This window comes from Brienomyrus brachyistius, unplaced genomic scaffold (genome assembly GCF_023856365.1).
Source record: "Brienomyrus brachyistius isolate T26 unplaced genomic scaffold, BBRACH_0.4 scaffold58, whole genome shotgun sequence".
NCBI classification, from domain to species: Eukaryota; Metazoa; Chordata; class Actinopteri; order Osteoglossiformes; family Mormyridae; genus Brienomyrus; species Brienomyrus brachyistius.
In genome coordinates this window covers 469,697-497,021 of record NW_026042333.1, presented here as the reverse complement: position 1 = coordinate 497,021, position 27,325 = coordinate 469,697, and the positions used below count along the sequence as shown (strand labels likewise).

Sequence of the window (27,325 nt, the reverse complement as noted above, 5' to 3'; positions counted from 1 at the left end):
CGCTTCAGGTTTCTGTGGTTACATGATGCCGCCCCCCCCCACGTCACCCACCTAGATGTCATTGCCTGGCAAGATAACCATGTGTGGCACGTTCTGATTGGGCACCGTAAGGGCCCACTTCTGATGTCTCGAGACCAGATGCTCCCCCCCCTCCCCAGACTGGGACTGGGCCCAAACGAGAAATTAGAGGATAACCAAGAGAAGTAGTGAGAGGAACATTGTAAAAGCTACAAGCACATTGTCCAAGACGGGACTGCAAATCACATGAGGAGAGCCACACCCTGGCAGGAGCTGGGGGGGGGGTGTGACCAGCATCTGTGCCGGACTGGGAGGTGCAAACCAGAAAGCAAAAGGATCTGCGGCAAGAATTTGACAAAAAGGGTAACGGACTGAACTTCACCGTGGATATACTGAACTACCACCATGCGTTTTTGAGTAATAAGCTCTAACATGATCTTATAGTGAAAAAGAAGCAAAGGATGAAATGCAACAAAAACGATTCAGGAAGGTGAGTTTTGTGAGCAGGTTGACCCTCGTGAAGTTCAAAAGTTCAGCTGAGGGGTTTTAAACAGGGTGGACTGGGAGGAAGGTGAACGAGGTGGGGGTGCTCTTTGGATACGGGATCCTGCTGTTAGAGGGTTGGGTTTTACACTGATGAGGTGCCTCTATTGCCCAGGTGCCGAGTGGGAGGCTGAGGGTCGGTCCGCCCAGCATGAAGCATCCTCCACTGCTCACTGGATGGATGAACCAGGGACAGAGTGAAAGATTCAGCTGTAAGCATGTTTCAGGCAGAATACAAATCTGTAACCTGCCCCAGTGGGATGGAGGGAGGGGGCATCAGTGAGGGGGGGTTGTCCTGGGGGAGCCGGCGAGTTCCCCTCATCTTCAGAGCGATAATTACATGGCTTTTTGCACAGAGCTCAGGAAATGTCTACAGAAACAATTGATCCGATCTCAGGGCGAGTCTCGGGGGGGAGGGTAACTGGCCCCCATCTCTGCCATCACCTGGGATGCACCCAGTGTGCATGAGTCTGCAACGTCGACATAATTTTAATCGTGGACTTGTCATAGATAAAGGAACTGGGTTGGGAATTTCAGTCGAACCCAACACCACCACCCCCACCCCCTCCAGAAAAAAAAAAAAAAACAGTCAAATAACACACGACGATAATGAGACAGACTCTGTAAGCCACATTTTCTATAACATCATTTATGTACACATATAGCTGCATACAGCAATGACAGGAATGGGGATCCCAGCACACATTTTACACCATTTCTGGGAGTGTGTGTGCGTCCGTGAGTGTGACAGTCTCCGTTCTGAGAAATCTGTCAGGCACTTCCGAAGATCCAGAATGTCCTAAAGCCTCTGTGTGGAATCGCCCGGGCGAGTTTTCGCATCACTCTCGGGGGAGTGGCATTCTTCTTCGCGGAGTGCCAATTGGTCCAAAAGGAGCGAACACGATCAAAGATGCTGAGGTATCCTGGTACACGCGTGGGGAATGTGTACGTATACCACATGTAGGAACAGCCGTACTCCAACAAATTTACAGGCAGATAGCAAAGCTAGAATTACTCTGCATACATGGGTTAAGAAACTTCTTTCTTCAATGCTCTCTATCAATGGAGAGGTACAGAATAGAAGCGAAGTATCTAAAATTCTTGTTAAAAAGATTAAAGTTGGTCCAGCAGGGAGGAAACTTGAGCACCTCTCACTGACATAAAGCATTAACTTCATCTGTCATTTTGTGTAAACTAACGTAAATATAAAGATAGCAGTGTCAGTTAACCAAAAAAAAAACACAGAACATTTAATCATGGCATCATCTCAAATCTAAATACTTCATCTTTTTCTCATATAATGATTTTAAAAGATCTGTGACATTAAACATCCATGATTCTGTAGTACAACATAAGCTTAAAACAAGAATGCATAGTTTGGACCATAATCACAATTCACAAAAATAACAATCACTTATAGTTTTCTGAGAACATGGATCTGATTGGCTTACTGCAGTAATTTCCTGCTGCTGACTGGCTGATTATAATTGACTGGCCACACCCACGCTCAAGCCCCACCCACCCACCAGCTAATGCGGGTCTTACTCTATAGGGATATAAGATTCTCACACTAAATCTCTCGTTCCCAAGAGAACGGGGCTTTGCCTAACAGTAAAAACTGTTAAACCTGCAAGGGCATGATGGATAACCAGATAAACGGCTATATTCACGTGTCAAGCAGAAATATTAGCTGATACGAACAGTAACTGATCCCTTCAAAACTTGTTGGTTTACATACAAGTAATGAATGAGAAGTTATGTGTGTTGGGGGGGGGGGGCACACTGTGGCTCCGTGTCTGTCCTGGGTGAGGGGACTGGAATCGCAAAGTGCCGATATGTTTACCGGATTCTTTCCTATCAAGGAGCATCACATGTTATGCGTTATTTAGAAAAAAAATTATAAAAAGACACCGAACAAAAGTAACACTTCAAAAAGGCGATGTACAAGCTGCAATTAGATTAGGTAACACTTTCCGGTATTTAGCGAACCAGGCAGAAAACGCTGCTGCTGCCTCTCTGTTCAGGACAAAGAGTCGGACTTTTAAATCCATTACGAGCCTCGCATTACCCTCGCCTGCACCCACATCCCATAATGCACGTTGTGTAAGCGCTACGCCACCCACCTGAAAGTCAGGAGTATGGAAAAGGAGTATTTCTCTGAGCTATACCTAAAATGACACCCCATCTCCGAACCACTAAGAGTGGGCCATGTGGTGGAGAGCAAAAGGGGAGTCCGTCCTCATGTCTACCTGTCTGCACTGATTTGTGTCACTAGTCGGGCAGCTGCTCTGAGAGGGAGTCCATGATTCGCCGGGCAAGGGCCAGGGGGCGGGGCTAACTAGGGTCACGACCCCGCACCTCAAAACCAATTCAGATGATGAACAGGTACGTCGTCCAACCAGCTGCACCTGGCCTGATCAAACCAACACTTCTTCAAAACCTTTGCAGAAAACCATAAACAGTGCATATTCATATATACACATCTCCCTCAGATAGGACCACAGGGCCAATCGAGGGCCACCTAGCAGCCACATGACGGGCCTGTGTGGCGTGTGGAACAGACTGACTTCAGGCTCCCGATTTACATACATTTTTATATTTGCACTCGCATAACACGGATATCTGAGCACCACAGAGTGCAACATCTCAGCCCTTCTGCTGTTCACAAGTCCGGCTCCTTAATGGCTGCGCCACCTACTGCTCTCCGACTGTTATGACGTTGAGTATGGATACATATTATATACAGAATTGCAAAATTAAATACAGACAAAAGAAAGGTAAATAAGAATTTGACATTTTTTGCCATTTAAAAATATATTCATTATACGCATATTTACAGTAAATGTAGCAAGTTATGCACTGTGTGCGTGACGGACCTTCAAACGTCACAGCAAACATCAATCCTGTATAAACTTTAAATCAAATCCAGTTTTCTAAAAGAAAGGACTTTTTTTTTTTTACTCCAATTTCATAAACTCGCTGTACATGATAAAAATAAAATATCCTGGATGCTGTACACCTTTTGTCAGTTAAAAATCGATAAATACGAGCATCACGGAACGAAGCGCAATTAAGAAAATGAGGCAGTGACCTTGAGCTGGTGTGTGTCTGTGTGTGTCCGTTATCGCATGTCCACCTGCACCCCTGCATCTATCTGTGTGTGTCTGTGCATCTGCAGCTGAGCTCGTGATATCGGAGAGGCACTTGTTGCACGCCGAAAAGTGCTCTGTGGCATAAATAAACCCCTTGGTGATGCTGCCGGGTGGGGAGGGGGTGGGTGGCAGCTTTATCTCAAGTGGCCTGAATCATGCATGATGGGAAAGTCTCTCCCGCTGCCAGATCGGACGGGAGTAGGATGGGAGGAATTTTTCCTTCTGTTTTGAACAAAGATGCATTTAGACTGTGGACCGTGATCCACTTCCTGATGCACGTGACTTATTTATTCTTCTGGTTGCACTTGCACGTTAAAGGGGCAGGCGCGTTAAAGGGGCAGGCGCGTTAAAGGGGCAGGCGCGTTAAAGGGGCAGGCGCGTTAAAGGGGCGTGTGCCAAATCCCAGAGCCAGCTGAACATGAATAGCGGGGGGCCAGACCCCTTACTAAGCACTACACTGTAGGGGGCGCAATAGCTGCCCAAGCTCATTCTAACAGGGCCAGCTACGTATGGTCTTGAGTTCGGCTGATGGACACACAGCTGACACACTCCCTAGCCCGACACCCAGCTGTGCGTGGTGGTCTTGACGCCGTGCGGGAAGCCCTGTGGCGCCGCCACGCCGTCGAAGTTGAAATCCAGCGACTCGCCGTCCATGAGCGCGTCGTGCAGCACAGACTCCATGTCGCACTCGAAGCGCTCCACGAACATGCCATCCAGGTCGCTGGGCAGCTTCTCGTGGGGGTGGGGGTGCACGTGTGGGTGGTGCTGGTGGTGGGGGGGCAGCAGGCTTGGACGGCCGTAGCCGTTACTGCTTATGCCGCTGTAGCTGGACAGCAGGCCTGCAGGGGGCGCCGTGTGGGCGTGGACCAGCTGGGTGTGTTGCTTCCCATGGGCCAGCAGGTGGGGATGGGGGTGAGGGTGGGGGTGGGGGCCACGGCCATTCAGGGCCACTGAGGTGGGGGGGCCCTGCCCATGAACAGTGTGAGGGTGGGGGTTCTGTACCTGGCCACCGTAGCCCGGATGGAGACGCCCCCCCGCGCTGCCGCCGGATAGCTGTGTCACCACTGTATCCACTGACGGCATGAGGTCACCACTTCGGGGGTCGGCATCCGCAGCCAGCAGCTCCTTCAGGAGCCCCGGTGAGCAGTACTGGTTCAGGAAGGAGCCGTAGGCCTGCTTGGGCTCCGCCAGCGCCGCCGCCTGGCCATACAGGCACTTACGGTAGTCCTGCGTTGGCAGGGGTGCCCTGCTGGGGGTGCTGTAGACTGGATAGCCAGAGGCAGCGGCCTGCATCATCGGCGAGGGAGAGGAATGGGTGGGACCACCGCTGGCGCCCACCCCAACCCCTGACGGTGCCTTGGGAGACACCAGGTTGAGGTTGTCCAGCAGGTTATCCATGATGTCCTCGGAGCCATGGGGACCCAGCGAGCCTGTCACCTCTGACAGGCTGGGCAGCGTGGCACCCATCTTGGGCCCGGGACCGGCCGCATAGCCCAGATGCACATCGCCACCATCGGCCACCTCGTCCGGCTCAGCCAGGAAGGGCGAGAGGCGGCCGCTCAGCGTGCTGGCGTTGGAGCTGGTGCGCGGCCGGAAGGCGGTCCACGCCTCGAAGTCATCGGCGCTGTGCGAGTTGGGACTGCCAGGCCACTTTGAGAAGGGTGGAGCCGGGCTGTCGGGGCCCCCATCACGGCCCTGGTGGGACACCTGCAGCAGGGAGAGGGGGGTTAGGCCTCGGCGGTGGCGGCATACCCATTGAGAGTGGGGAGCACCATGGGAGTGTGCAAGCCCGCAGGAAAGCGACAGCTAAGTAGGGTGTTAATGCCACAGAGCAAAGGATGTTGGGTAAGGAAGTGTGTGTTCCGGGTGGGGGAGGGGAGGAGGAAGGGGAGGCGCGGAGGCGGACCTTCTTCTTGGCGGCGCGCCCGCGGCTTTTGGCGAACTTGCTGTTGTTATCCATGGATGCAGCACGCCGGCGGGGCGACTTGCCGCTCTTGCCACCCTCCGGGTTCAGCATCCACCAGGAGCTCTTCCCCGTGCCCTCGTTCTGGACGCGCACGAAGCGGCTGTGCAGCGACAGGTTGTGCCGGATGGAGTTCTGGATGGGGAGGGGAGAGAGGCGACCCGTCAGGCCTGAAGAGACCCTGAACCAAAACCGAAGGCTTTGCAGGAGGCTGGATTTCAAACCCGCTATTCTGGACAGGCTGATAACACTGGCGGCAGCGAACTGGAACACGAACGAAAACAGCGAGAGACATTGAATGAGGAGGAAACCAAGATTGAGGCCGCCAGGAAAGGATCTGCTCGCGAGACACGGTGGAAACGCTGCAGGTGACTCTCTAAAGCTGCTGAGAACACGGCTGAAGAAGACCCCCCCCCCCTAAATAAAATCTGCCACGGGCTAAAGTTCCCAGGCTTGTTCTCCCCACCCACCCCCTCACAGCAGCCCCTAACCACCAGACCCCACCCCAGGCCTCATCGCAGTCAAACACTTTCACATGTCGCTTTTATCTCCACTCATTTATCCACCTTTATCATACTCCTCGATCTCTTTCCTTTCTAGGGGTCAGGGAACAACCTTTTTAAAATTTCACCAGTTTTTCCACCATCCCCTGGGAAAGAAACTGAAAAGCGTCGCGTGAACTATTGACCCGTGAAGTGCGAACAGCCAGTCTGCAGACTGCCAGCCCCGTGGGCGGAGCAGAAACTCTGACACACTGAGGAAAAACCCTCCCGTGTTGGACTGTCACTGGTATTTCTGTGCATCGCTGTGTTTGTAGATTGGTCGGTAAGATTCTCGTGTGTGTCCTTAAAAAAGTACACAATGCAGTCCTCACAAAATAAACACTGTCTTTTGAAACTTTCCCCTGTCTAGATGTGTTAAATACTAGTTTTTATGAGACAACTCCCCCCCCCCTTCCTGCTGAGGTTCTTGCCTCACAATCAGGGCAGCACAGCCCCACCCTTCCTGTTATCTACAGTAAAAGCACAGCCAGTGCTGTGCGGGTGTTTTTCTGTTACATCACTCTCACCCATGGTGACCCCTCCCCTCAACCAATATCGGCCAATCAGCTATTAGCGATGTAGGTCAGGGTGCTCCACACCATGCCCCCTCCCATGAATAAATAGAGTGTTACACACTCATAGATGGTGTCAGAAAAAAGGAGAAAAGAAAAGAGAGGTGAAAAGAAACTGCATTTCAATTTCTGGTCCCTACCTCCTTGCAAACACACACAGCACGTGCCCCCCCCCCCCCCATTACATCTAAGGGCATAAAAATAGAAAGGCATGGAAAGCAGCACTACTGTGAAAACAGCCTTAATAATCAGGAAAGCAACTGACAAAAGTGCTGCCACTCCCATTTGGCAAAGATTGAAGTTTGGGGGTAATAATGTGGGAACCCCACTCTCTCCTGGAGCCGACACCTTATCGTGGTGAAGAGGTTTGCGTGTTCCAGTGATCTCAGGAGCTATGTTGTCTGGGGCTTTATGCCCCTTGTAGGGTCACCCAAGGCAAACAGGTCCTGGGTGAGGAACCAGACGAAGTGCGGCTCAGAAAACCCCTATGAAGAGAACAATTTTGGAACCACGATTTCCCTTGCCCGGACGCGGGTCACTTGGCCCCCCCCCTGGAGCCAGGCCTGGGGGTGGGACTCGATGGCGAGCGCCTGGTGACCAGGCCTACACCCATGGGGCCTGGTCGGGCACAGCCCGAACAAGGCACGTGGGCCCCTCCTCCAATGGGCTCACCACCCATGGGAGGGGCCATAGGGGTCAGGTGCGATGTGATCTGGGCGGCGGCCAAAGGCAGGGACCTTGGTGGTCCAATCCTCGGCTACAGAAGCTAGCTCTAGTGTCTTGGACACTCGGGTGAAGAGAGGGGCGGAGCTGTCAACCGATCACTACCTGGTGGTGGGTTGGCTCCGCTGGTGGGGGAGGAAGCCGGCCAGGCCTGGCAGGCCCAAGCATATAGTGAGGGTCTGCTGGGAATGTCTGGCGGAATCCCCTGTCAGGGAGAGTTTCAACTCCTACCTCCGGCAGAACTTCTCCCATATCCCGGGGGAGGCGGAGGACATTGAGTCCAAATGGGCCATGTTCCGTGCCTCCATTGTGGAGGCAGCTGACCGGAGCTGCGGCCGTAAGGTGGTCGGTGCCTGTCGCGGCGGCAATCCCCGAACCTGCTGGTGGACAGCGGTGGTAAGGGATGCCGTCAAGCTAAAGAAGGAGTCCTATCGGGCTTTTTTGGCCTGTAGGACTCCAGACGCAGCTGACAGCTACCGGCAGGCCAAGCGGGATGCGGCTTTGGCGGTTGCTGAGGCAAAAAACTCGGGTGTGGGAGGAGTTTGGCGAGACCATGGAGAATGACTTCCAGACGGCTTCCAGGAGATTCTGGTCCACCATCCGGCGGCTCCGGGCGAGAAAGCGGTGCAGCATCAACACTATTTATGGTGGGGATGGTGCGCTGCTGACCTCAACTCGGGACGTTTTGGGTCGGTGGAAGGAATACTTCGAAGACCTCCTCAATCCCACCGACACGCCTTCCGATATGGAAGCAGAGTGTGGGGACTTGGGGGTGGACTCACCTATTTCTAGGGCGGAGGTCACTGAGGTGGTCAAAAAGCTCCTCGGTGGCCGGGCCCCGGGGGTGGATGAGAATCGCCCGGAGTTCCTCAAGGCTCTGGATGCTGTGGGGCTGTCCTGGCTGACACGCATCTGCGGCATCGCGTGGACATCGGGGGCAGTGCCTCTGGACTGGCAGACCAGGGTGGTGGTCCCTCTGTTTAAGAAGGGGGACCGGAGGGTGTGCTCCAACTATAGGGGGATCACACTCCTCAGCCTTCCTGGTAAGGTCTATTCGGGGGTCCTGGAGAGGAGGGTCTGCCGGATTGTCGAACCACGGATTCAGGAAGAGCAGTGTGGTTTTCGCCCTGGCCGTGGAACAGTGGACCAGCTCTATACTCTCAGCAGGGTTTTGGAGGGTTCATGGGAGTTTGCCCGACCAGTCTACATGTGTTTTGTGGACTTGGAGAGGGCATTCGACCGTGTCCCTCGGGGAGTCCTGTGGGGAGTGCTCCGGGAGTATGGGGTACCGGGCTTCCTTTTAAGGGCGGTTCAGTCCCTGTATGATCGTTGCCAGAGCCTGGTCCGCATGGGCGGCAATAAGTCGGACTCGTTTCCGGTGAGGGTTGGACTCCGTCAGGGCTGCCCTTTGTCACTGATTCAGTTCATAGCTTTAATGGACAGAATTTCTAGGCGCAGCCAGGGCATTGAGGGTGTCCGGTTCAGTGACCTCAGGATTAGGTCTCTGCTTTTTGCAGATGATGTGGTTCTGTTGGCCTCATCGGACCGTGACCTTCAGCTCTCACTGGAGCAGTTCGCAGCCGAGTCTGAAGCGGCTGGGATGAGAATCAGCACCTCCAAATCCGAGACCATGGTTCTCAGCCGGAAAAGGGTAGAATGCTCTCTCCGGGTTGGGGATGGGGTCCTCCCCCAATTGGAGGAGTTTAAGTATCTCGGGATCTTGTTCACGAGTGGGGGAACGATGGAGCGGGAGGTCGACAGGCGGATCGGTGCGGCGTCAGCAGTCATGCGGGCGCTGCATCGGTCTGTCATGGTGAAGAGAGAGCTGAGCCAAAAGGCAAAGCTCTCGATTTACCAGTCAATCTACGTTCCTACCCTCACCTATGGTCATGAGCTATGGGTAGTGACCGAAAGAACGAGATCGCGGGTGCAAGCGGCCGAAATGAGTTTCCTCCGCAGGGTGGCTGGGCTCTCCCTTAGAGATAGGGTGAGGAGTTCAGTCATTCGGGAGGGACTCAGAGTAGAGCTGCTGCTCCTCCGCATCGAGAGGAGCCAGATGAGGTGGCTCGGGCATCTGATTAGGATGCCTCCGGGACGCCTCCCTGGGGAGGTGTTCCGGGCATGTCCCACTGGGAGGAGACCCCGGGGAAGACCCAGGACACGCTGGAGAGACTATGTCTCCCGGCTGGCCTGGGAACGCCTCGGGATCCCCCCAGAGTAGCTGGATGAAGTGGCTGGGGAGAGGGAAGTCTGGGCTTCCCTGCTGAGACTGCTGCCCCCGCGACCCGACCCCGGATTAAGCGGAAGATGATGGATGGATGGATGGATGGATGGCACCCCACGTCGGATCAGGGGGTAATAATGCGGAAACCCCACGTCGGATCAGGGGGTAATAACGCGGGAACCCCACGTCGGATCGGGGGTAATAACGCAGGAACCCCACCCCCTTGCAGATGTACAGGCACTAAAGCCACACCCGTTTGAATGAGCACCCCATTCACTTCCGGGTCATTCCAAGCCCATCCACCGCATTGCCAGGCACAGTGACTCACGGCCGGGATGCCTGGGCACTGAGTCACCCGCCTCCCCAAGGCTGTCTCACCCACTCGCAGCTGGGCTCTCGGGTGTGTGGGGCTGGTCCGGTCCCACTGTTCGGGTAGGACACTTCGGAAGCAGCAGCCTTAACTGAAATTTACCCAGCCTTGTGTGAATCACCAGGGGGCGCTTGACCCGCCAAGGCTAAGACCCAGCACACTTATAGGCTAAGATGTCAATTATTATACTATTTAACAGTCGAACTGCATTGGAGACAATGAGGGACAGTAAGAATGCAGGGCGAGACCTCAAGCACCAGAGGGCGCCGTCATGCCCTGGAGGTATCAAATACCTCTTCCACTGCTAGCCCAAATCAGGTACATCCAGCAGAACCGGGCCATGACGAGTGCAGTATCACACACAGGCCAACCAGGAAACTGCAATAGCAAGGATCAGCCAAGAAGGTCACAGCGCCTCCTACTGGTGGGCACCTTAACGAGCACAGAGGACAAACACAGCCTCCAGGTGGGGCTGTTGAAACCTGTCTGAACGAAACTGAACGGAAAAAAGGTCAAAGAAAAGATCACTCCCCCATTCCCAAGTTCGGGGAAAGAGAGGGGAGGGGACAGAGAGGGGAGGGGACAGAGAGGGGAGGGGACAGAGAGGGGAGGGGACAGAGAGAGAGAAAGAGAAGGAACAGAGGAAAGGCATGATGGATGGAGGCTGCAGGAGAGGCAATGGGATGGACTTCTGCCCACCCCGCAGGACAGAGCCGGCTGACAGCACAGTGCAGGGCCCAATCACATCATGCTCACCCCCCCCACCCCCGCAGCAGGGGTGGGAGGCAGGGCAGGGAGGAGGGTCAGTCTAGACAAGCACTTTCCAGAGGGGGGAAAACAGGAAAAAGTGACTATTTGAAAAAAAAAAAAAAACATTAATAAAAAAAAAAAAAAGCACCAAACAGGGAAATTCCCGATGTAGTGGTGGGGGGGGGGTGAGCCGCGATGCTGGGGAAGGGCGCAAAGCCAGACCGCTGGCAGGCCCTCGGGGAATGGCGGGGGGTGGGGAAGTGTACACATACTGCATTGAGAAATTCTAAACACACCTATACATCCCCGTGCAAAGGGAGCAGTACCCCCATCCCACTGACCTGAGTCCTCCACAGGCACAGGGGGCAGCAGAGAGCACAGGTGTAGGAGGGACACATTAATATACTCTGTACTAATGGCCCCCAGGTATGCAGTCCCCCCCCTCACCAGTGGGTGGCGGCCACACAGCTTTAAAGCCCTTTGATGACACCCACCCCTGCCCCCCAACATCCTCAGAGGTAGCATTTGGTGTAGGGGGGCTGGTGGCCATATTCACATCAAATTAGCCCCCTCAACATACTCCATAGTGGTAAAGGGGACACATGTTTGTGAGGGGGATGGGTCACTACCAGAATCCAAGGGCCAATGCCTTTCACTCTCTCTCTCTCCCCCACCCTCTCTCTCACTGTCTTGCTCTTGCCGCCCTGCAGACTGAGGTGCATAGTACAGGAAGCGAGTCCCTCACTGCGGTCGGGCCCGAGGGTGGCAGCTATTCACATATAATCGGCGGAAAGACAAATCGGCACCGAAAAAGAAAAATCACTTTGACATTTCAGATGCGGATTTAGAAAAGGCAGAGAAAAGAAAAGGAAAAACCTGCAAAACTGCAGACATTTAGTGCGAGGGGTGGAGGGGGGCGGGGGGGTCTGTGTGTGTATCCTTACAGAAGAGACTGAGTTTATAGGAGGAGAAGATCCTGGGACAGACGGAGCATCACTGCGGGCGACCAGGACAGGAGCAAAGCAAAACTTGTCGTGCACAGGAAGGCTGCAGCCGGAGCGGATGCATGCAGCACAGCACTGCAGTGATGGTGCAGAGCAGCCTAGCCCCCCCCCCCCCCCCCCCCACTCCGTCCCGCCTCTCCGATTTCTGTTTGACGAGTCGCGCCTGAGCATCTCGCTAAAAGGTCGCCCACACCGCAAACGTGCACCTCTGCACCATCGTGGGGATCCCCTCGACGGCCGAGTGAAAAGCTGACACCGCGGAGAGGAGGAGGAGTATGGGCAATGAATGAGGAGGGGCCGGACAGTGAGGAGGAGGATGAAGAGCGATTGAGGAGGCGGACAGCGACTCATGGGCCCACACGGCCCCCTGGGGTGACACAGACGTCCCGCAGGGCCATGGACCGCATTACAGTCGCCGTGGCGACAGGCGTCGTGAGTCAGAGCTGACGCAGCACGACGTTGGAGCAACTCTGACTTGCCCGGGCTGGACGAGGCAGAAACGCAGAAGGATGCAAACGCTGCTACCATCACCCTGAGACACACACCCTGTGGGGGCCCCCGGATTGAATAGGACCCCTCCCATCATAAGTGTGCAGGTCCCCCTGCTTCTCAGCCCCCCCCCCCCCCCTGCCTGGACCTGGCAAATGGCATGATGCACACGCGACAGGGATCCACCCCCAATACCACAACTGATCGCTAAGTCCTCAGGCCCCCCCAGGGAGGAGCAGCTATAAACACAGCTGTGGGTGTGTGACAGATGGGGCGTGCAGGGCCCTCCAACCGCCACAAACAGGAGGCCGGAAGTTTAAGGCATGCTGGGTAGGACAGGATGGTCCACTTGCTTTGCCGAGGTCAGCTCAGGTCGCCTGCAGGGGGCGCCTCCGCCCACCCCACAGCACAGCGGCTCCCTGTGGCCACAGTGACCTCTGACACATATAACAGTGCGGCTGGGGGGAGCGCGATTGCGCACAGACACAGACACACACTGAGGAACACAGGGACGGTGAATCTTCACAGATATCGGCACAGATACAGTGTGGGCTCGGCTGGGGTGGGGGGGGGGGTGACCGCGTCCCACAGCGAGCTTCCTGCGATGCCTTTCTTGTTTTTCTACGCTTCACGCCGATGACAAACGCACCTGTGCAGGTCACATGACTCACAGAGAAGCCACACGAGCCAGTCAGCTAATTGCTCCTCCCCCCCAAAGATGCATTCAGCTCAAGTTCCACACGTTTTGATAGGGTAAGGCTACCTATCGAGGTAGATTCGAAGAAGATGAGCAGAGGAGAAGAGTTGGGGGCAGTGCCATCTGTGTATTAAAAAAGGGGGGAAAAAAATCATAACTCAACAACATGGCAACCCCCCACAACAGGTGCTCACCAGCGCCCCCTAGCTGACATCAGACAACTGCAGGCCGGCAGGCTCACTGACCCATGCTGATCTCAGCCACTCACACACACACAGACATGCAGACACTGAGCAGCGTCTGTATCGGAGGGTTTGAGGAAATCTGATTGCCACCGTGACCCGGGGACGGGGTCGGGGGGGGGTGCCTCCCAGACAGTCCCGCTGCACGCTTATCGAGTGCAGGAAACCCGTCAAGGGGACGCAGATGCTGGCACGGAAATGGCAGCGAATCAATACGGTCGGATCCCGCAGGGGGCAGGACAGGCGCTCACCCCTAAGTGGCCAGCAGGGGGAGCACAGGCCAGTTCCTCAGGTCAGCATGTCCAAGGGGCCCCCGGGATCAGAAAGAGAATGAAACAGGCCACGGAGGGCTAACTCTCCCTCTTTTTTCTCTCTCCGTCTCCCTCCCTCCATCCCTCAGCTTTTCCCCGACTCACGCCAAGCGGGCTGCGACCGTCGTAATGACCCCGGGGCCGAGCAGAAACGGGCCGGAAATGCCTCCCTGACCTTCTGGCTGATGCCCGGCGGGTTGGCTGCGTTTCAGCCCTCGCTGAGATTTGGCCGGGCCTGTGTATGTGCGATCCTGGGGTCATCGGCCAGGGGCCCAGAGTCCGCGCTGTTAGCTGACTTCCTGCGTCATTGTGTCCGCGCAGGAAGTCCTGGCTGGCGCTGATAGCGATCCCCCGCCCCCCCCACCTGCCAGCAGACTGGAGCCCCCACGTAAGCACGGCAGGGGAGGGGGAGGCAAGAAATTTTTTTCACTTCCTAATCAAAAGACAAAAAAAAAACATGCTGAAAAAATAAATATAAGGGGCAGTGGAAGCCATCCTGTGCCCCCACTGCACTGCGCTGCGATGCCGAGCTGGCTACTCTCCTGTTCCTCTATGTCGCCGCCCTGGAGGATGGGAGGAGAAGTTACAAATGAAAAGCAAAAATGAAAATGAAGCTGACTGAGACCAGAGCCACATGCAGACAGACACAGACCACACGCAAATTAATGGGAATAACAGCGAGTTACTGGAGGTGGGGGACCGCCGTCTGATGAAAGAGATCACAGCTGTCCCGGGCACACAGAGCCACCACCCGGTGACAGGAAGTACCTGTGGCGTGACCTTTCCCTCTCGCCCAATGGCGGATGAGGTAGGGGCAGGTCTGCTCATGCGAAGGGGGTCACGAGAATGCCGCTTCCGCACCTACAGATTGCGGGCAGTCAGTCGGAGCAAGGCGGAGCAAGGCAGCACACATGCACAGACACACAGATTTATGTTAGCGATTCTCAGCAGCAGGAAGCTGTCAGTGAGCCCAGGTGAGAGGCAGCAGGGCCGTGAGGAAGAGCCCCACCCAAGATGAGATGGAGACAGGAAATGGGGGAGGGGGTCCTATGTGGGTTACCCTAGATGCACTCTGGCTGCGAGTATCAGTGTACATGTGGGGCTTGTGCTGAACCCCACACAGTGAGACACACTGCCCCAAACTGCTCGGACCAGCTCGCCTGTGACCTCTGACCCCGCCCCAACTGCCCGAGTCCCACCCTTTCTGCCTTCCTCACTTCATGATGCCCCCAAATCTGCCCACACCTTCAGCTCACGCCCTGCCGGCATGCCCTACGTCAAAAGCGGGGACATAGAGGCAATAAATCAGTGAATACAGCATCCATCCATCCAGATTCAGTTTCGTTTCACATCTCCCCCTTCAGCCAGGTGCCTATTTAACGGCAGGTGACTCAGGAGACCACTGACATGGAGGCTACATGCGAGAGCGGTGAGCCCCGATAACGGGGGGGGTGACGGCGCTGCTCGGTTTACGGTGTCCTGAGCCACCCGAGTTCAGCTGAAGTATGAAGGAGATTAAAAACAAGACAGTGGAGGCGCCACCGCTATAATGTGGTGAAGATGCCAGCCCGAAACAGACCGTTTTTAGGGTGTGAAGAGTGGCAGAGTGCGTGGGAGAGATGAAGAGAGAGAGGGAGGGAGAGAGAGAGAGAGAGAGAGAGAGATCCAGTGAACCGGGGGGGGGGGGGGGCTGTTGCAGAATGTGGCCATGGCGTAACTACAGATAGTCAGTAGTGGCAAAATTTCCCTCCACTTTTGCATCAGCGCAGCCTGAGAGTGACAACAGGAAGTGACATCACAGATCACTGCTCTATGTGCACAGAGGCCCCGGACAAGTGTAATGGCTCAGAGACATAGATAAGGAGACAGACGAAACCCTGATGAGAGCGAGGCAAAGCGTGGGGTGATTTCACAGATTATTTCGCTTCTATTGCAGGAATAACACTTAAAAACACTTGGGAGGCTGTTCATGTAAGGTTATGTGAAGGAAAAGTCACACACTATCAGGAATCATCATGTGGATTTTGTGCTTTTAAGTTCTACTTTAACTAGCCTTATTTTTATGAACCATCATTTTAAATTAAATGTACATCTGAATGATCAGTACACAAGCTCACCGCCAGTGTGGTGACAGACTGAATTAAGCCGTTTTTAGAGGAGGTAAGACTTCCTGCAGGATCCAGCAGGAGGCCACGCCCACAGGGCGGAAGGGGGCGTGGGGGCGCACGTGTGGGTGCTCACAGGTCACAGTCCATTGAGAAAAACAGCGAGTTCCAGTAAGAAGTTGCTTGAGGTGCCGCTGTCACGACAACGGCCGGGTGTTGGGGGGGGGGGGGGGGGGGGGCAAACGGGCAGAACACCCAGCTGGCTCGGGGGGTAAACACGGCCCCCGGCGGGGAGAGGGGGCACAGGAGGGCCACATGTAGAATCTGTAAACAAATGGGGGGACAGGAGCTGCCATTGTTGAATCCCCCCCCCCCAGAGATGCAGTGCCAGCGCAGGGTGTAACAGCACCCGTGTAACCACGGAAACACCGAAGCTCACACGCTTTGCCGCGATCAAGCGGCCTGCAGCCATCAGCGCTGACTCCCGGCCTCCGCCAGGTGACAGGAAGAAGCGTCACCATCGAGGACGTGGAAGTTTCTAGGCTGATGTCCCAGCTGGGACGGCGCAGAAGGAGCTGAACTGGTGCCATAAAACCCGGAAAAAAACAGTTGACAAGAACTGTGACCCCCCCCCCCCTCCCCAAGGCTGCACAGCGCCCTCCACAGCCAGCCTGGGTGAACACGGTAGCGTTTCCCCTGGTATGCCAGAGGGTAAACATGATGCCCACGCCGGAGGGAATCCCACTCCGTCTGGCATGGGCACTCCGCTTCGGGATCTTGGGCAGACGCGGGCCTGCCAGGGCAGCGCATTCCTGCGGCGTGACTCCCACCCCCCCCCCACGCATGTGTCTGTATGTGCGTGCGCCGTAATTCCCCGCCAGCCTGCCAGCCACTGTGGTTAATCATTCCAGGGCACGGATTGTGCAACCGCCCTGGTGCTGCCAACACCTGCGGTTACGCACTGCCATCGCCGTAGCGTGGGGGCGCAGGGGGTGGGCACTCTGCACGCAGCCCAGAACGGTGTCACCATGCCCTCCATCCTGCCCCCGGTCGGCCCCACAGAGGAGAACCCATCAGCGCCTGACGCTGGGGGGGGCGGGGTGCCCCCCTCTGGGCTTCCCTGCGTTTCACAGGAGGGGACACTAGCAGACAGCTCTGTTTTCCAGCCGCAGGGCAGGAAGTTTATCATGGCTCACTTTGGGGGGGGGTGTTTTTTACAGGAAAGAGCAAAAATAACTTCTGATTTTCCCCTGGGAGCCGACATGACACAATTTCAGGCTAACCCCCCACCCCCCCCATTTTCTATCTGTTTTTATCTGCAGATGGACGCTTTTCTAACACGCCGAGCTGGAAGCCAGCACAAGTTTTACTGGTTCCAGTTCCCCGTGGTTAGCAGGAGGAAGGGGGTGAGGGTAAGCACCTTGAGGTACCCCCATGTCTGCCGCTGACGTCCGGGCATCAGCGATGCTACTTTGGGCGGGGTGGTGGTCTCTATGAAAGTGACAGGGAATAAACCCCATCCTGGTGGGGTACGGATGTGCAATCTAAGTGCAGGGCGTGGGGGCAACAGAGCTGTGGGGGCGGCCAGGCAGCTCACTTGTCACTTGTGGTGCCCCCCCACGCCCCCGCGCTCCCTTCCCTTGAAGGTTTATCCCATGATATGGCTCCCCCTGCTAGTCGAATATCATTGTAACCCTACGGGGATCACGACTGTCGATGCCCCTCGGCGCGAGTCTCTGGAGTGGGGACCTGCAATTCAGCCCCCACTCCCCGCCATGGGCCAACACAAGCCGGAGGTTCCCCTGGGGGGGCGGCAGCCTATCTCCGCCCCCCATTATCCCCATTTCTGGGGAGATCAAGTGCATGTCAGCCAGTCAGAGCTGCGCCCTCCTCCCCCCAAACAAAAAAAAGCAGAAAAAGCGAAACACAACAGAAAGCTGATGCTCATGTCCAGCGCTGAAGGGGGCGGGGGGGGGGGGTCGTCCGCTGCGGAAATGTGGGAGGCAGTGAATGCAGGAAGTGTGTTCACAGCCCTGGAATGGAGGATGTGTGATGTATTTCCCTGCTGCCCCCCCACCAAAAAAAAGAGAGTGTTTTGGTCGGCCTCCTGTTATTGTGTAGTGGGCGAGGAGCCTCTCAACTAACTTTTGAGCATAAAAATAACCCCCGCCCCCCCCCCCCCTCATGGAAAGAGCGATGAGTTCTCGAAGAATTTAGACATGCTGGCATGCCCCCCCTTCCATGACGTCATACAGCTCGTAACCAAAAGGCCCGCCCCCTCCTTGCTGTTTACCAACACATACAAAGGCGCAGACCTCAGAGCCCAACGTAATTGTGGGATTTTCTGTCTACAGCCGTCGCCTGCTTCAGAAAGGAGCAAAACAAAATGCTTCAATCAGAAACCCCCCGCCTCCCCCCAGCCAAATTCAAAGGGGGGGGGCATATTTTAAACAGACCTTTTTGGATCTGGGCACAGTGTGTCTGTCTCTCTCTGTCTGTGTGCGTGGAGCGGGGAAGGTGGGGGGCGGGAGGTTAATAACAAGGCTCGGGTTGTATCCATGGATCACTGGATGCCCCCCCCCCCTCACCGCCCGCCACGGAGTTCCGCTGACTCACAGGCGGTGCAGACTTTGGCCCACAGCGTTCCCATTCCAGTAAACGGTTTTTTTTTCTTGTTACACAACTCAGTGAGAGGATCGCCTCGGTTGAACTCAACACACATACACATTGGCTCGCGCCACAGCACGCGAGCTGGGGGGGGGGGGGGGCAGGCAGGGGGACCAGGCCCACAGGCGCACTGATGGAAATAATACCCTGCACCCTCCTGGAGGCCAGCGTGCCAGACCGTGACGCTGTGCACTGCAATCCCGCTCGCGGGGTACCGTGGTGAGTATACGAAATTCCACTTTGATCCCGGAAAGATCCAGGCAGATCCGAGCAGCTTTAAGAGAGGGGGCCGGCCAGTGGAATATAGCCGGGATGCTTGGCTGGGCCAGAATTCCTGGCGTTCCTGGGAAAGCGTAGCTACACCCCACACACTGAAAAACACCAGTCATACTACCAACAGTAAAATACACCCCCCCCAAACACCAGACATATCACCCCTTACACTGCATGTACTACTGGGCCAGATCAATGAGACGAAAGCTGAACCCAGCTGGTCTGAGAAAAATAGACAGGCAGGGACAGACAGAACGAGAGAGACAGAGACAAACACAAACAGACAGGCAGGGACAGACAGAACGAGAGAGACAGACAGAGACAAACACAAACAGACAGAGGGACAGACAGAAAGACAAAGACACCAACGCACACAGACGGAATGACAGACAGACACTGAAAAGACAATGACAGACAGACAGGCAGACAGACAGGCAGACAGCAAACCACCACAGTACGAGCTGAGACAGAACCCAGCCCGAGACTGAACCCGAGACAGAACCCAATAGCCACGCATGACTAACGGACCTAAACAAAGCCTGACCCATGAGCAACCCAAAGAAGAAATGACAACAAAAAAGGTGAGTCAGTGGAGTGGGAACGTGGTGCGGCATGGCGCAGCTGACCGGGGCGTGAGCTGAGACACACCCAGCAGTCTGGTGCGTCAGACATGGTAACAGGCTGTTTACTGAGCCTGTTGGTGGATTGCAGCGGCATCCTGAAGGGGGCGATGGCCGTCCCAATCCGGGGTCTGAACCGCCAGCTTCACGGTCCTAAGTCAATCCTGCATCCCCTCCTTTGGCTCTGGGGGGGCACACAGGCTGTCAAATGACACCTGGGAGAGGACCGGCTGGCTGTCACCCCCAGCTGGCCCATGTCGCTCTCTAGCACCCCCTGCAGGGGCTTCGAATTGGTCCTGAGGCTCAGGAAGTGTATTTTTGGGGCCAGGGGGGGCGACCCGCATATCGCTTGTCCCCAGAAGGCAGGAGTAGGATTGATCGGGGACTTCAAAGCCGCCCCTTGCCGCCCCCGATCAGGTGACAGAGTTCATGGGGAGGAATCAAAGCTGATCTTTAAATATTTACCACAGACACAGAGGACAGACACAGAGGACACGAATCCAGTGCAGACCCCCGTCACCAAGAATCCAAACACGGCATATCTGTGGATGCGAGCGGATCCGTCTCTGTGCGTGTGAGTGGATCCGTCTGTGCGTGTGAGCGGATCCGTCTCTGTGCGTGTGAGCGGATCCGTCTCTGTGCGTGTGAGCGGATCCGTCTCTGTGCGTGTGAGCGGATCCGTCTCTGTGCCTGTGAGCGGATCCGTCTCTGTGCCTGTGAGCGGATCCGTCTCTGTGCCTGTGAGCGGATCCGTCTCTGTGCCTGTGAGCGGATCCGTCTCTGTGCCTGTGAGCGTGTGTACATGCTGTGTTGTTGTTTTGTCCTTTTGGGTTCAAAACTGCTCAGCCAAAACCTTTTGCCAGCTCCAGGCTCTTCTCCAGGCTCTAACCCACCCCACAATCCCCCCCACCCTGTCGAAGCACTGTACCAAAAGGCCTCCCCCCCACCACCAGTGGCGTGCTTTTCATGCGGCTGCGTGAGACTGACTACATCACCAGAATGACACCCCCCACCCCTCGCCAGGGAGGGAACCCCCTGCCTTGGTTACAGTCCTGGTTCCTGGGGCCATTATCTTCTCGTCAATTAGCTAGCAGGTTCAATCCAGCGGGGAGAACAGGCAGCACCGCCAGGGACAAATCAGGGATCAGGGGCAAAGTGCTGCAGCGGCACAGTGATTACCGCTAAGGCACAACCTCACACAGAATACACACACACACACCATACACACAGCAACTACACACAGACGTCACACACACACACTACACACATACATACCCAGGAAGAAGAAGGGCACCAGGACCCCCTGTGCCCTAAGAGAGGACATCCTTTACCTTTAAGTGTGACACACACGCACACAAACCCTACCCCCTCCAAGGCCAAGAAAAGAGGCAGTATGCCACCCAGGATGGGCACTGTGCCAATGAGGTCACCCTGGAACCAGTGGGAGGGAGCGGGGGGGGGGGGGGGGGGGGGGCCACTAGAGACTAACACAGCAGCCTCCCCCCTCCCACTACGCGTGCTGGCCAGTCCCCTTAGCAAGTCGTAAGACGCCAATCCAGTGTGGGATCACATTTTATTACAGGTCACGTGACGGATTCATGACATCAGCACATGCGGGGAGCGGAGAGACTCCCTCTCACCTCCTGCCAAGGGCCAGGACAGGGAGGGAGGAGGAGTAAAACCACCCGGAGCATCCGCAAGCTGGGCATTGAAGCCTGGACACAGAGTACAGGGGGAGTGAAGGAAGGGGCCATTTTACACACGCCACATGATCTGGGGTGAAGGGTCAAAGGCAGGCAGGCTCCTTCCTGTTGTCCCCAGTAACCATGGAAACATTGAGACCACCCCCCCCCCCCCCCAGACTTCCCTTTGAAGCCTCTGGCACCTGCAAATCTCACCGGCACGATTACCCCCCCACACCCACACATCCCCATCGTCAAGGACGCTGGCACCTTGTTACCCACAGTGACAGACAGCGGAATCCCGCCACGCCCACTGGGGACGCAGACACTACCAGGACGGCGGAACATCCCACAACCGCCAGGAATGTGGCCCCCATGACGTCACGCCTCGTGCACAGACCGTGACACAGCGCCTTGCTAATTACGCATAATCCTACAGCTATTTTCAGATGCGGCTTCAACCGCTGTCATGCTCCTGTTCATGAGGAACGGCATCACAGAGGGCAGTTGGGGGGGTCAAAAAGAACATTGATGGAGGGAGACTTACCTGAGAAGGTAGCCAGTGCCCCCCAGGCCCTGTAATTGTCCTCTAAGTCACTAAGTCACCCAGACACCCAAGGGGCCAGCAGGGATTTTCAGGATACCTTTTAAATCCCGAAAGGAGTGGTCATATGATTACAGGTGGTTGCAAATAAACCCCTGGCCACGAACTCCTACCTGCCAATTAAAGCTCACCATGGAACACGTTGAGCAGCGCAGCACCTTCATTTGGACTGCCCTTCCGAAAATGTCCCCGTTCTGCTAAGCAGGGCGACCGGGATGCGCTGCAGCTTCGGTGTTGTTCGGGTGGCGATGAAAGCCGAGCGCGCGTCGTGTTTAAACGCCGCCACGCGCCCTTCACGAGGACTGAAAGCGAGCGGCACGCGACGCCCTGCGCGTGGGAGGGGAGTCGCCCCCTAATCGCCACGGGGGGCGCGCGGCTCCCACGGAACCAGCCGGCTCCCACGGAACCAGCCGGCACCCGGCGCGCTAATAGAGCCTAATTAGTCTCATAATGGATTCCTGCCCACGTTTAAGTGTTTTCACTTCCACCCCTGACGTGTTTTTATCTCTCTTCAGGCTGGCTGGAGTTCCTGTTCCATAAAATATTTCAGCTACATATATTGTAATTGTTGCATCAATTCGGCAATAATCCCCCTGTTGCACTGTCCGCACATCGTCTGCTCCCCTTAACATCCTGCAGCGGAGACCCCGGCGGAGCGTGCTAGGGCGCCGCAGACAGGGGACAGTAGCACTTCATCACTCTCCTCGCCGGCCGGGTGCGGAAAACACCTTCAAAGAACGCCAGGCAGCCGTCCCTCCCCGAATAATAATCTGATTCGGGGGGAAATCTGTATTTTCGGTTCTGAGGCACTTCTGCGAGATGCCAGTTTAATGAAACACATCCTCCATGCAAAACCCGACAATTCAAACCGGTTTAGCCGTTTTTTGAGTAAACCACACACCGACATGAACACCACACTTACGCGTCTATCCCCTACCCCGCTCACCTATGACACATTTGTGTTTCCGCCGAGATTCAAGTGCACGTACCTCCTCCATGCTATCTCACATTTACCACGTTAGACGTTTAACTGCGCCGGCGTCTTTAACAGTTTGCACGGCTGGCAGCCGGCAGTCCACAAGGGACATTAGGCGGGAACACAACGCACTCAACCCCCGTCTCCCTGCCTGCAGCTCCGGCGTTTAATGTTTAACCGTGTAAATAATACGGCAAATATAAACCCGCCGGTTCAGCGCCGAACTATGGCTCCGGCGCCAAACCTCTTTAACTAAACCTACAACCTAAAATACTGTAGCTTTTATTGTGTAGCTTATCAAAAACATTTTGAAGTTATGTATAAATCCCATATTCATTTACACTCGTGGACATTTTTTGCAAAAAGTAGATAATGTGCATTTTTTTTCTTATTGTCATTACTTTCCAGAGAAGAAGAGGAGGCACTGAGCGGCGTGCGAGGCACCCGTGAGGTCCCGTTATACACGCGCGTCAGTCGGGTTTGTTGTCTCAAGTCTCCCGTGCCCAGCATGTGCCCAGCGAACCGCACTGGGGAGCGAACCCCTCTGCAGAAGCAGAGAGAGAGAGATTGTCGGCTCAGCGGACGGAGTAAATAACTCTTGCTTACAGATAATGAGTAAACCGTAATCGATAGATCAGAGCAATCGTGCGCAATTACGCGGTATCTGTGCACAGCTGCCCGTACCACATGGTCACCCCCCCATCTGTGTCCCAGTCCCAGACCACCCCCTCGTTCAAGCCCAAAGCCACTTATTTCAGCTGCAATAAACTCAAGTCCAATCGTGTACGTGTCTGTTGAGTTAGGATATAAACCCGCTTGCGCGCATATATATATATATATATATATATATATACATACACACACACACACGGCGTTTTAATGAAACAACAAAAAATAGATCAGTTTCTCACACATGCAGAAAAAAATAATAATAACCTGTGAGGTTTTGCAAATAAACCGAAAAACCACAAATCCGATCCCCAAAGAGCAGCATCTTCTAAAATAACTTGTTAACCAGGTGTCTGGCAGCGTTCACTTACGGCTGACACTTGTATGTTTTTTGTTAATTATCCACATCTAACTTTGGGTGGTTAAAAAGGGCACTTAATGACGGGTGGGGGGGGGGGGGGGGGGGGGAGACTGCATGCAAATACTGAAGCTGTGAAGCGCACCGGCGGCCGTTAGATGAGCGGCTCTCACCTTCCAGCCGGCCGAACTGTTGCTGTCCCCCTTGTCTTTAAAGTAAGGGACACTCTTCACCATCCAGTCGTAGATCTGCGACAGCGTCAGCCGCTTCTCCGGAGAGCTCTCGATGGCCTTGGTGATCAGGTCGGCGTATGACATATTTCCCCAGGCATTGCGGCGGGACGAGCTGCTCTTCCTCTGTGCGGCGGCAGCCACAGAGGAAGCCGAGCCGACGGGGGAGGACAGCACCGGCACCTGTTGCTGGTGCGGCACCTGGGAACCCTGGTGCTGCTGTTGATGCTGATGTGTGTGCTGGTGAATGCAGTTTTGCTCCTGGCACTGGTAATCATTGCATAAGGAGAGAGGCTTCTGCTCTGGGTAATCTTCAGTCTCTTCCAGCAAGCTGAGGTTGTTGATGTAATCGACAGTGCCCCCCGGCTCCTGCTTGACGGACGGGGCCGGTGAGGATGTGTTAGAGCCGCCGGCCGGGGTCAATGAACTCCGGCCGAGGAAGCGGCCAGGTGCAGGAACGGGGACGCGAAAGTGGCTCGAACTCCGGGTCGATCTCGACGAGCTGCCGCTGCGGCGGGGCTTCTGCCATCTTAAAAGCAAATGCAACGGAAAGCCAGAAGTCGCATAGATCTCCGAAGTCGCAACAAAAAAAAAACAGGCAATAAAGTAATAATAAAGAAAAGATCAGGGAAGGTAATAGGAAAGTTCGTCACTTCATAAACTTCTACATGGAGCTTTTAGTCACAGTACAAAATGAAACAACACGCCGGTAAACTTCAGGACGCTTGAGCGGATCCCCCCTGCGTCTTCCGGCAACCCCTCACTGGCGTTTGCCGGTCCCGGGTTGAGCAGTGCGCGGTCCGGATTGTGCGCGTCCCCCGCAGTGGCAGCGTGCCGAATGTCAGCCGGAGGCTCGGCACCGCGGGGTGACTGGGATCACCGCGAGCCGCACGGCCCCGCCCCCGCCCCTGACGGACAGGCGCGTCGGCCAATAGCGTGCGAGCATCTACAAGGTAAACACCGATGTTCCACTTTTCCACCCCCCCCTTTTTTTCTTTCTTTCATTACTACTCTGACTGTCCCACATTTCTCAGATATTTTCTTTTGCCGCTAATAACTAACTTGTGTCGGGGCCATAAGTGACTCTTTGAACGTACGCGGGGGTTGTTTTGTCGGAAAGAGATGGAGCGGATGATTTAAAAGTTAGAAAACTGGGAGGTGGGGGCTTTTCTAAACGAGAAGAAAAAAACCTAAAGCGTGCTAATACTGGTTGTGTAATATGTTAACCGTGTTAGTAAACACTCGCTAAAAAGACTTTAAATGCTGAATCTAGGAAATTCCAGAATAATTTCGATAATAAACGCATTTTTTAAAAAACCTCTTTGTTTGTCTTCTGACAACAATCCTCCCCAGCGGAACATGCATTATTCTTACTTTTATGTGGCACAGCTACCGGAGGGACTGCGATTCAGTTTGTTCCAGTTCTCCAATAATGCTGATCGCCTGTAATGTCCGTTTGAATCTGAATATCTGCTTTAAAACAGAGGACACGGGAAGGAATGGACCTCTCTTATTCCTCCTATTCCTCTAATTACCTGATAAATTTTAGGTATAAACGAAAGGTAATGGTGTGTGAAAGTACTGACACAGAGTATCAAACAGCTGAGAGTAAATCAGGTGTTTTAAAACAGTGGTCTAAAAGATTATTAACAGAAAAGTGTCGACACGATTCCTGTGTAATGTGTAATAGTTGCCATATTGTATCTGAATTTGTAAGAAATTAACGTCTTTTACTCTCCTCACACACCAAAAGTAGTGGAACGGTTTGTTTACATGAGTTGAAATGACGGAATAAGACAGAGTAAGTGACACTTGGAAATAAATGGGATCAAACCAAAATGCAAATACTTTTAGTTTGGGTGTCTGCCCGCAAGTATTTTATAGACAGTCTGCTTTCTGTGCCAGGAGATGGTTGAGTTGGAAGGGTAATTTCTGACCATCCCACAGGCGTGTCTAGGTGTGGCGCTCCGAGTGACCCATTGTAGTTTGCGTGGACCGCAGCGTTTATTATTTGTGGACATTATGATTTTGGCGTGTACCTACAATATCTTTATAAGCGCTTATAGGGTTACCCTTAACTGCACCCCCCCCCCCCCCCCCGGGAGTCTGAAGTAGGGACATCCACTGGAGAGGGATTTAAAAACGCGTCGCTTGTGGACAGTTTTAGGAATTGTCTATAAAACTCTCTGCCGAGCCAGACAGTCGTTGCATTATAGTTAAATTACGGCCACGGGAAAACAACTTCGCTTTCAGTTTTGTGCGGTCAGCCAGTACAGCGTATAGCCGACTATTCTAATCCGCATTAGGCCGTTTTACTGGTTTGTTTTTAGACTACGACTGTATGGAAATTGTAGACCTATTTTTATCTTCACGTTCACCGGCATGAGTGACATACCTTTCATGTAAAGCAAACTGTCCCGTGTAAGGCAAAGATAATCCAAGTGAATAGCATTCAAAAAATCCGGCGTAATTTTTGTAAATGACAGGGTTGATTTAACGCGTCCAGGGTGTATGTTACGTTGCCTGGTTTTGTGTTAAGTTTTTCGAAGCAGCTAACGTCTTATTTCACCGTCGTTTCGAAACTGCACCGAACACGTGACCAATAGATCCTATGCCAAGCATGAACCCATTAAAAAAAACTACAAAACAGGTAACTGCCTTGTTTTTTGCTTAATTGTGTTTAATCGTGCGCTCTTGGCAGCATTTTTTCCAGTTTAATAAAAGACAGATGTATCTACCCGACAGAACGAAGCTATCCGAATCAAGCTAAGAAAAGCAAATAGGCCTAAGTCAATCTTTCATTTATTCCAAGTGAAACCAGCATATTTTAATTCATCCAAAATGAGGGGAAAGACGCTACTTCTAACATTTCTAATATTATTTTACCCGCCTTAAAAATCTTTACTCCTTGTGTGCACTTGTCCCTATAAAAATCATCATCCGTCTCAGACTATATATAAACGATTAGTCTGAAAGGCCCCATACAAGCCAGCGCGGGTGGGGTGGATGCGTGCTATCAATTAACACGAAGTTACCCCAGCAAGCGCTACTCTCAAGGTGTCGCCTCCTCCATCAGTACTGCTAGCTGCCAGATCTGATGGAGATCCTATGGTTTTGATAAATATTCCTTACTACTATAGCATAGCCAGCAACGAGTACGAGTTAGTCGGCTGAACTGCATGCCGCGCGGCACCTGAGGAGTCACCTGCGCCGCCGGCTCGTCAGCGCCCCCTGGCAGTAAAAAAAAAAAAAAAAAAAAGCATACGGCACCAAAATAATCCGCGCCGCAGTCGCTGCGCCGTTTCATTTTGGTATTTAAGCTTAAAGGGCGAACAGCGTTAGTCGCATATTACACGCCGTTTATTCTCGTGAAGGAATTTGCTCTGAGACTTCTTTAGGTCTTCTACGTTTATGCTCGGCGTCACAAAGCACCTTAGAAAAGGTGAAAGAATACAAAAGACGTTGGCCAGGCAACATTACAAATGACCCGGCATACAGCTTACTACTATTACAAACTGTCTACGAGGTTATTACGAGCAGA

General features: G+C 54.1%; 1 protein-coding gene and 1 long non-coding RNA gene across 2 annotated transcripts; one reads left to right on the top strand and one right to left on the bottom strand.

Moving 5' to 3' along the window:
- The first annotated feature begins 206 nt into the window (after positions 1 to 206).
- On the top strand, positions 207 to 773 carry LOC125724950 (uncharacterized). The gene is made up of 3 exons (XR_007387262.1): positions 207 to 381; positions 463 to 508; positions 677 to 773. It is a non-coding gene; the product is annotated as an uncharacterized LOC125724950 (long non-coding RNA).
- A 417-nt stretch (positions 774 to 1,190) lies between these two features.
- LOC125724926 (forkhead box protein O1-A-like) lies at positions 1,191 to 25,880 on the bottom strand. Its single transcript, XM_049001403.1, is given in 4 exon segments — positions 1,191 to 5,420; positions 5,620 to 5,811; positions 23,728 to 24,199; positions 24,201 to 25,880. Coding segments are annotated over 4 exon segments (1,932 nt in total). The 5' UTR covers positions 24,314 to 25,880; the 3' UTR covers positions 1,191 to 4,265.
- Between the last annotated feature and the right edge of the window lie 1,445 nt (positions 25,881 to 27,325).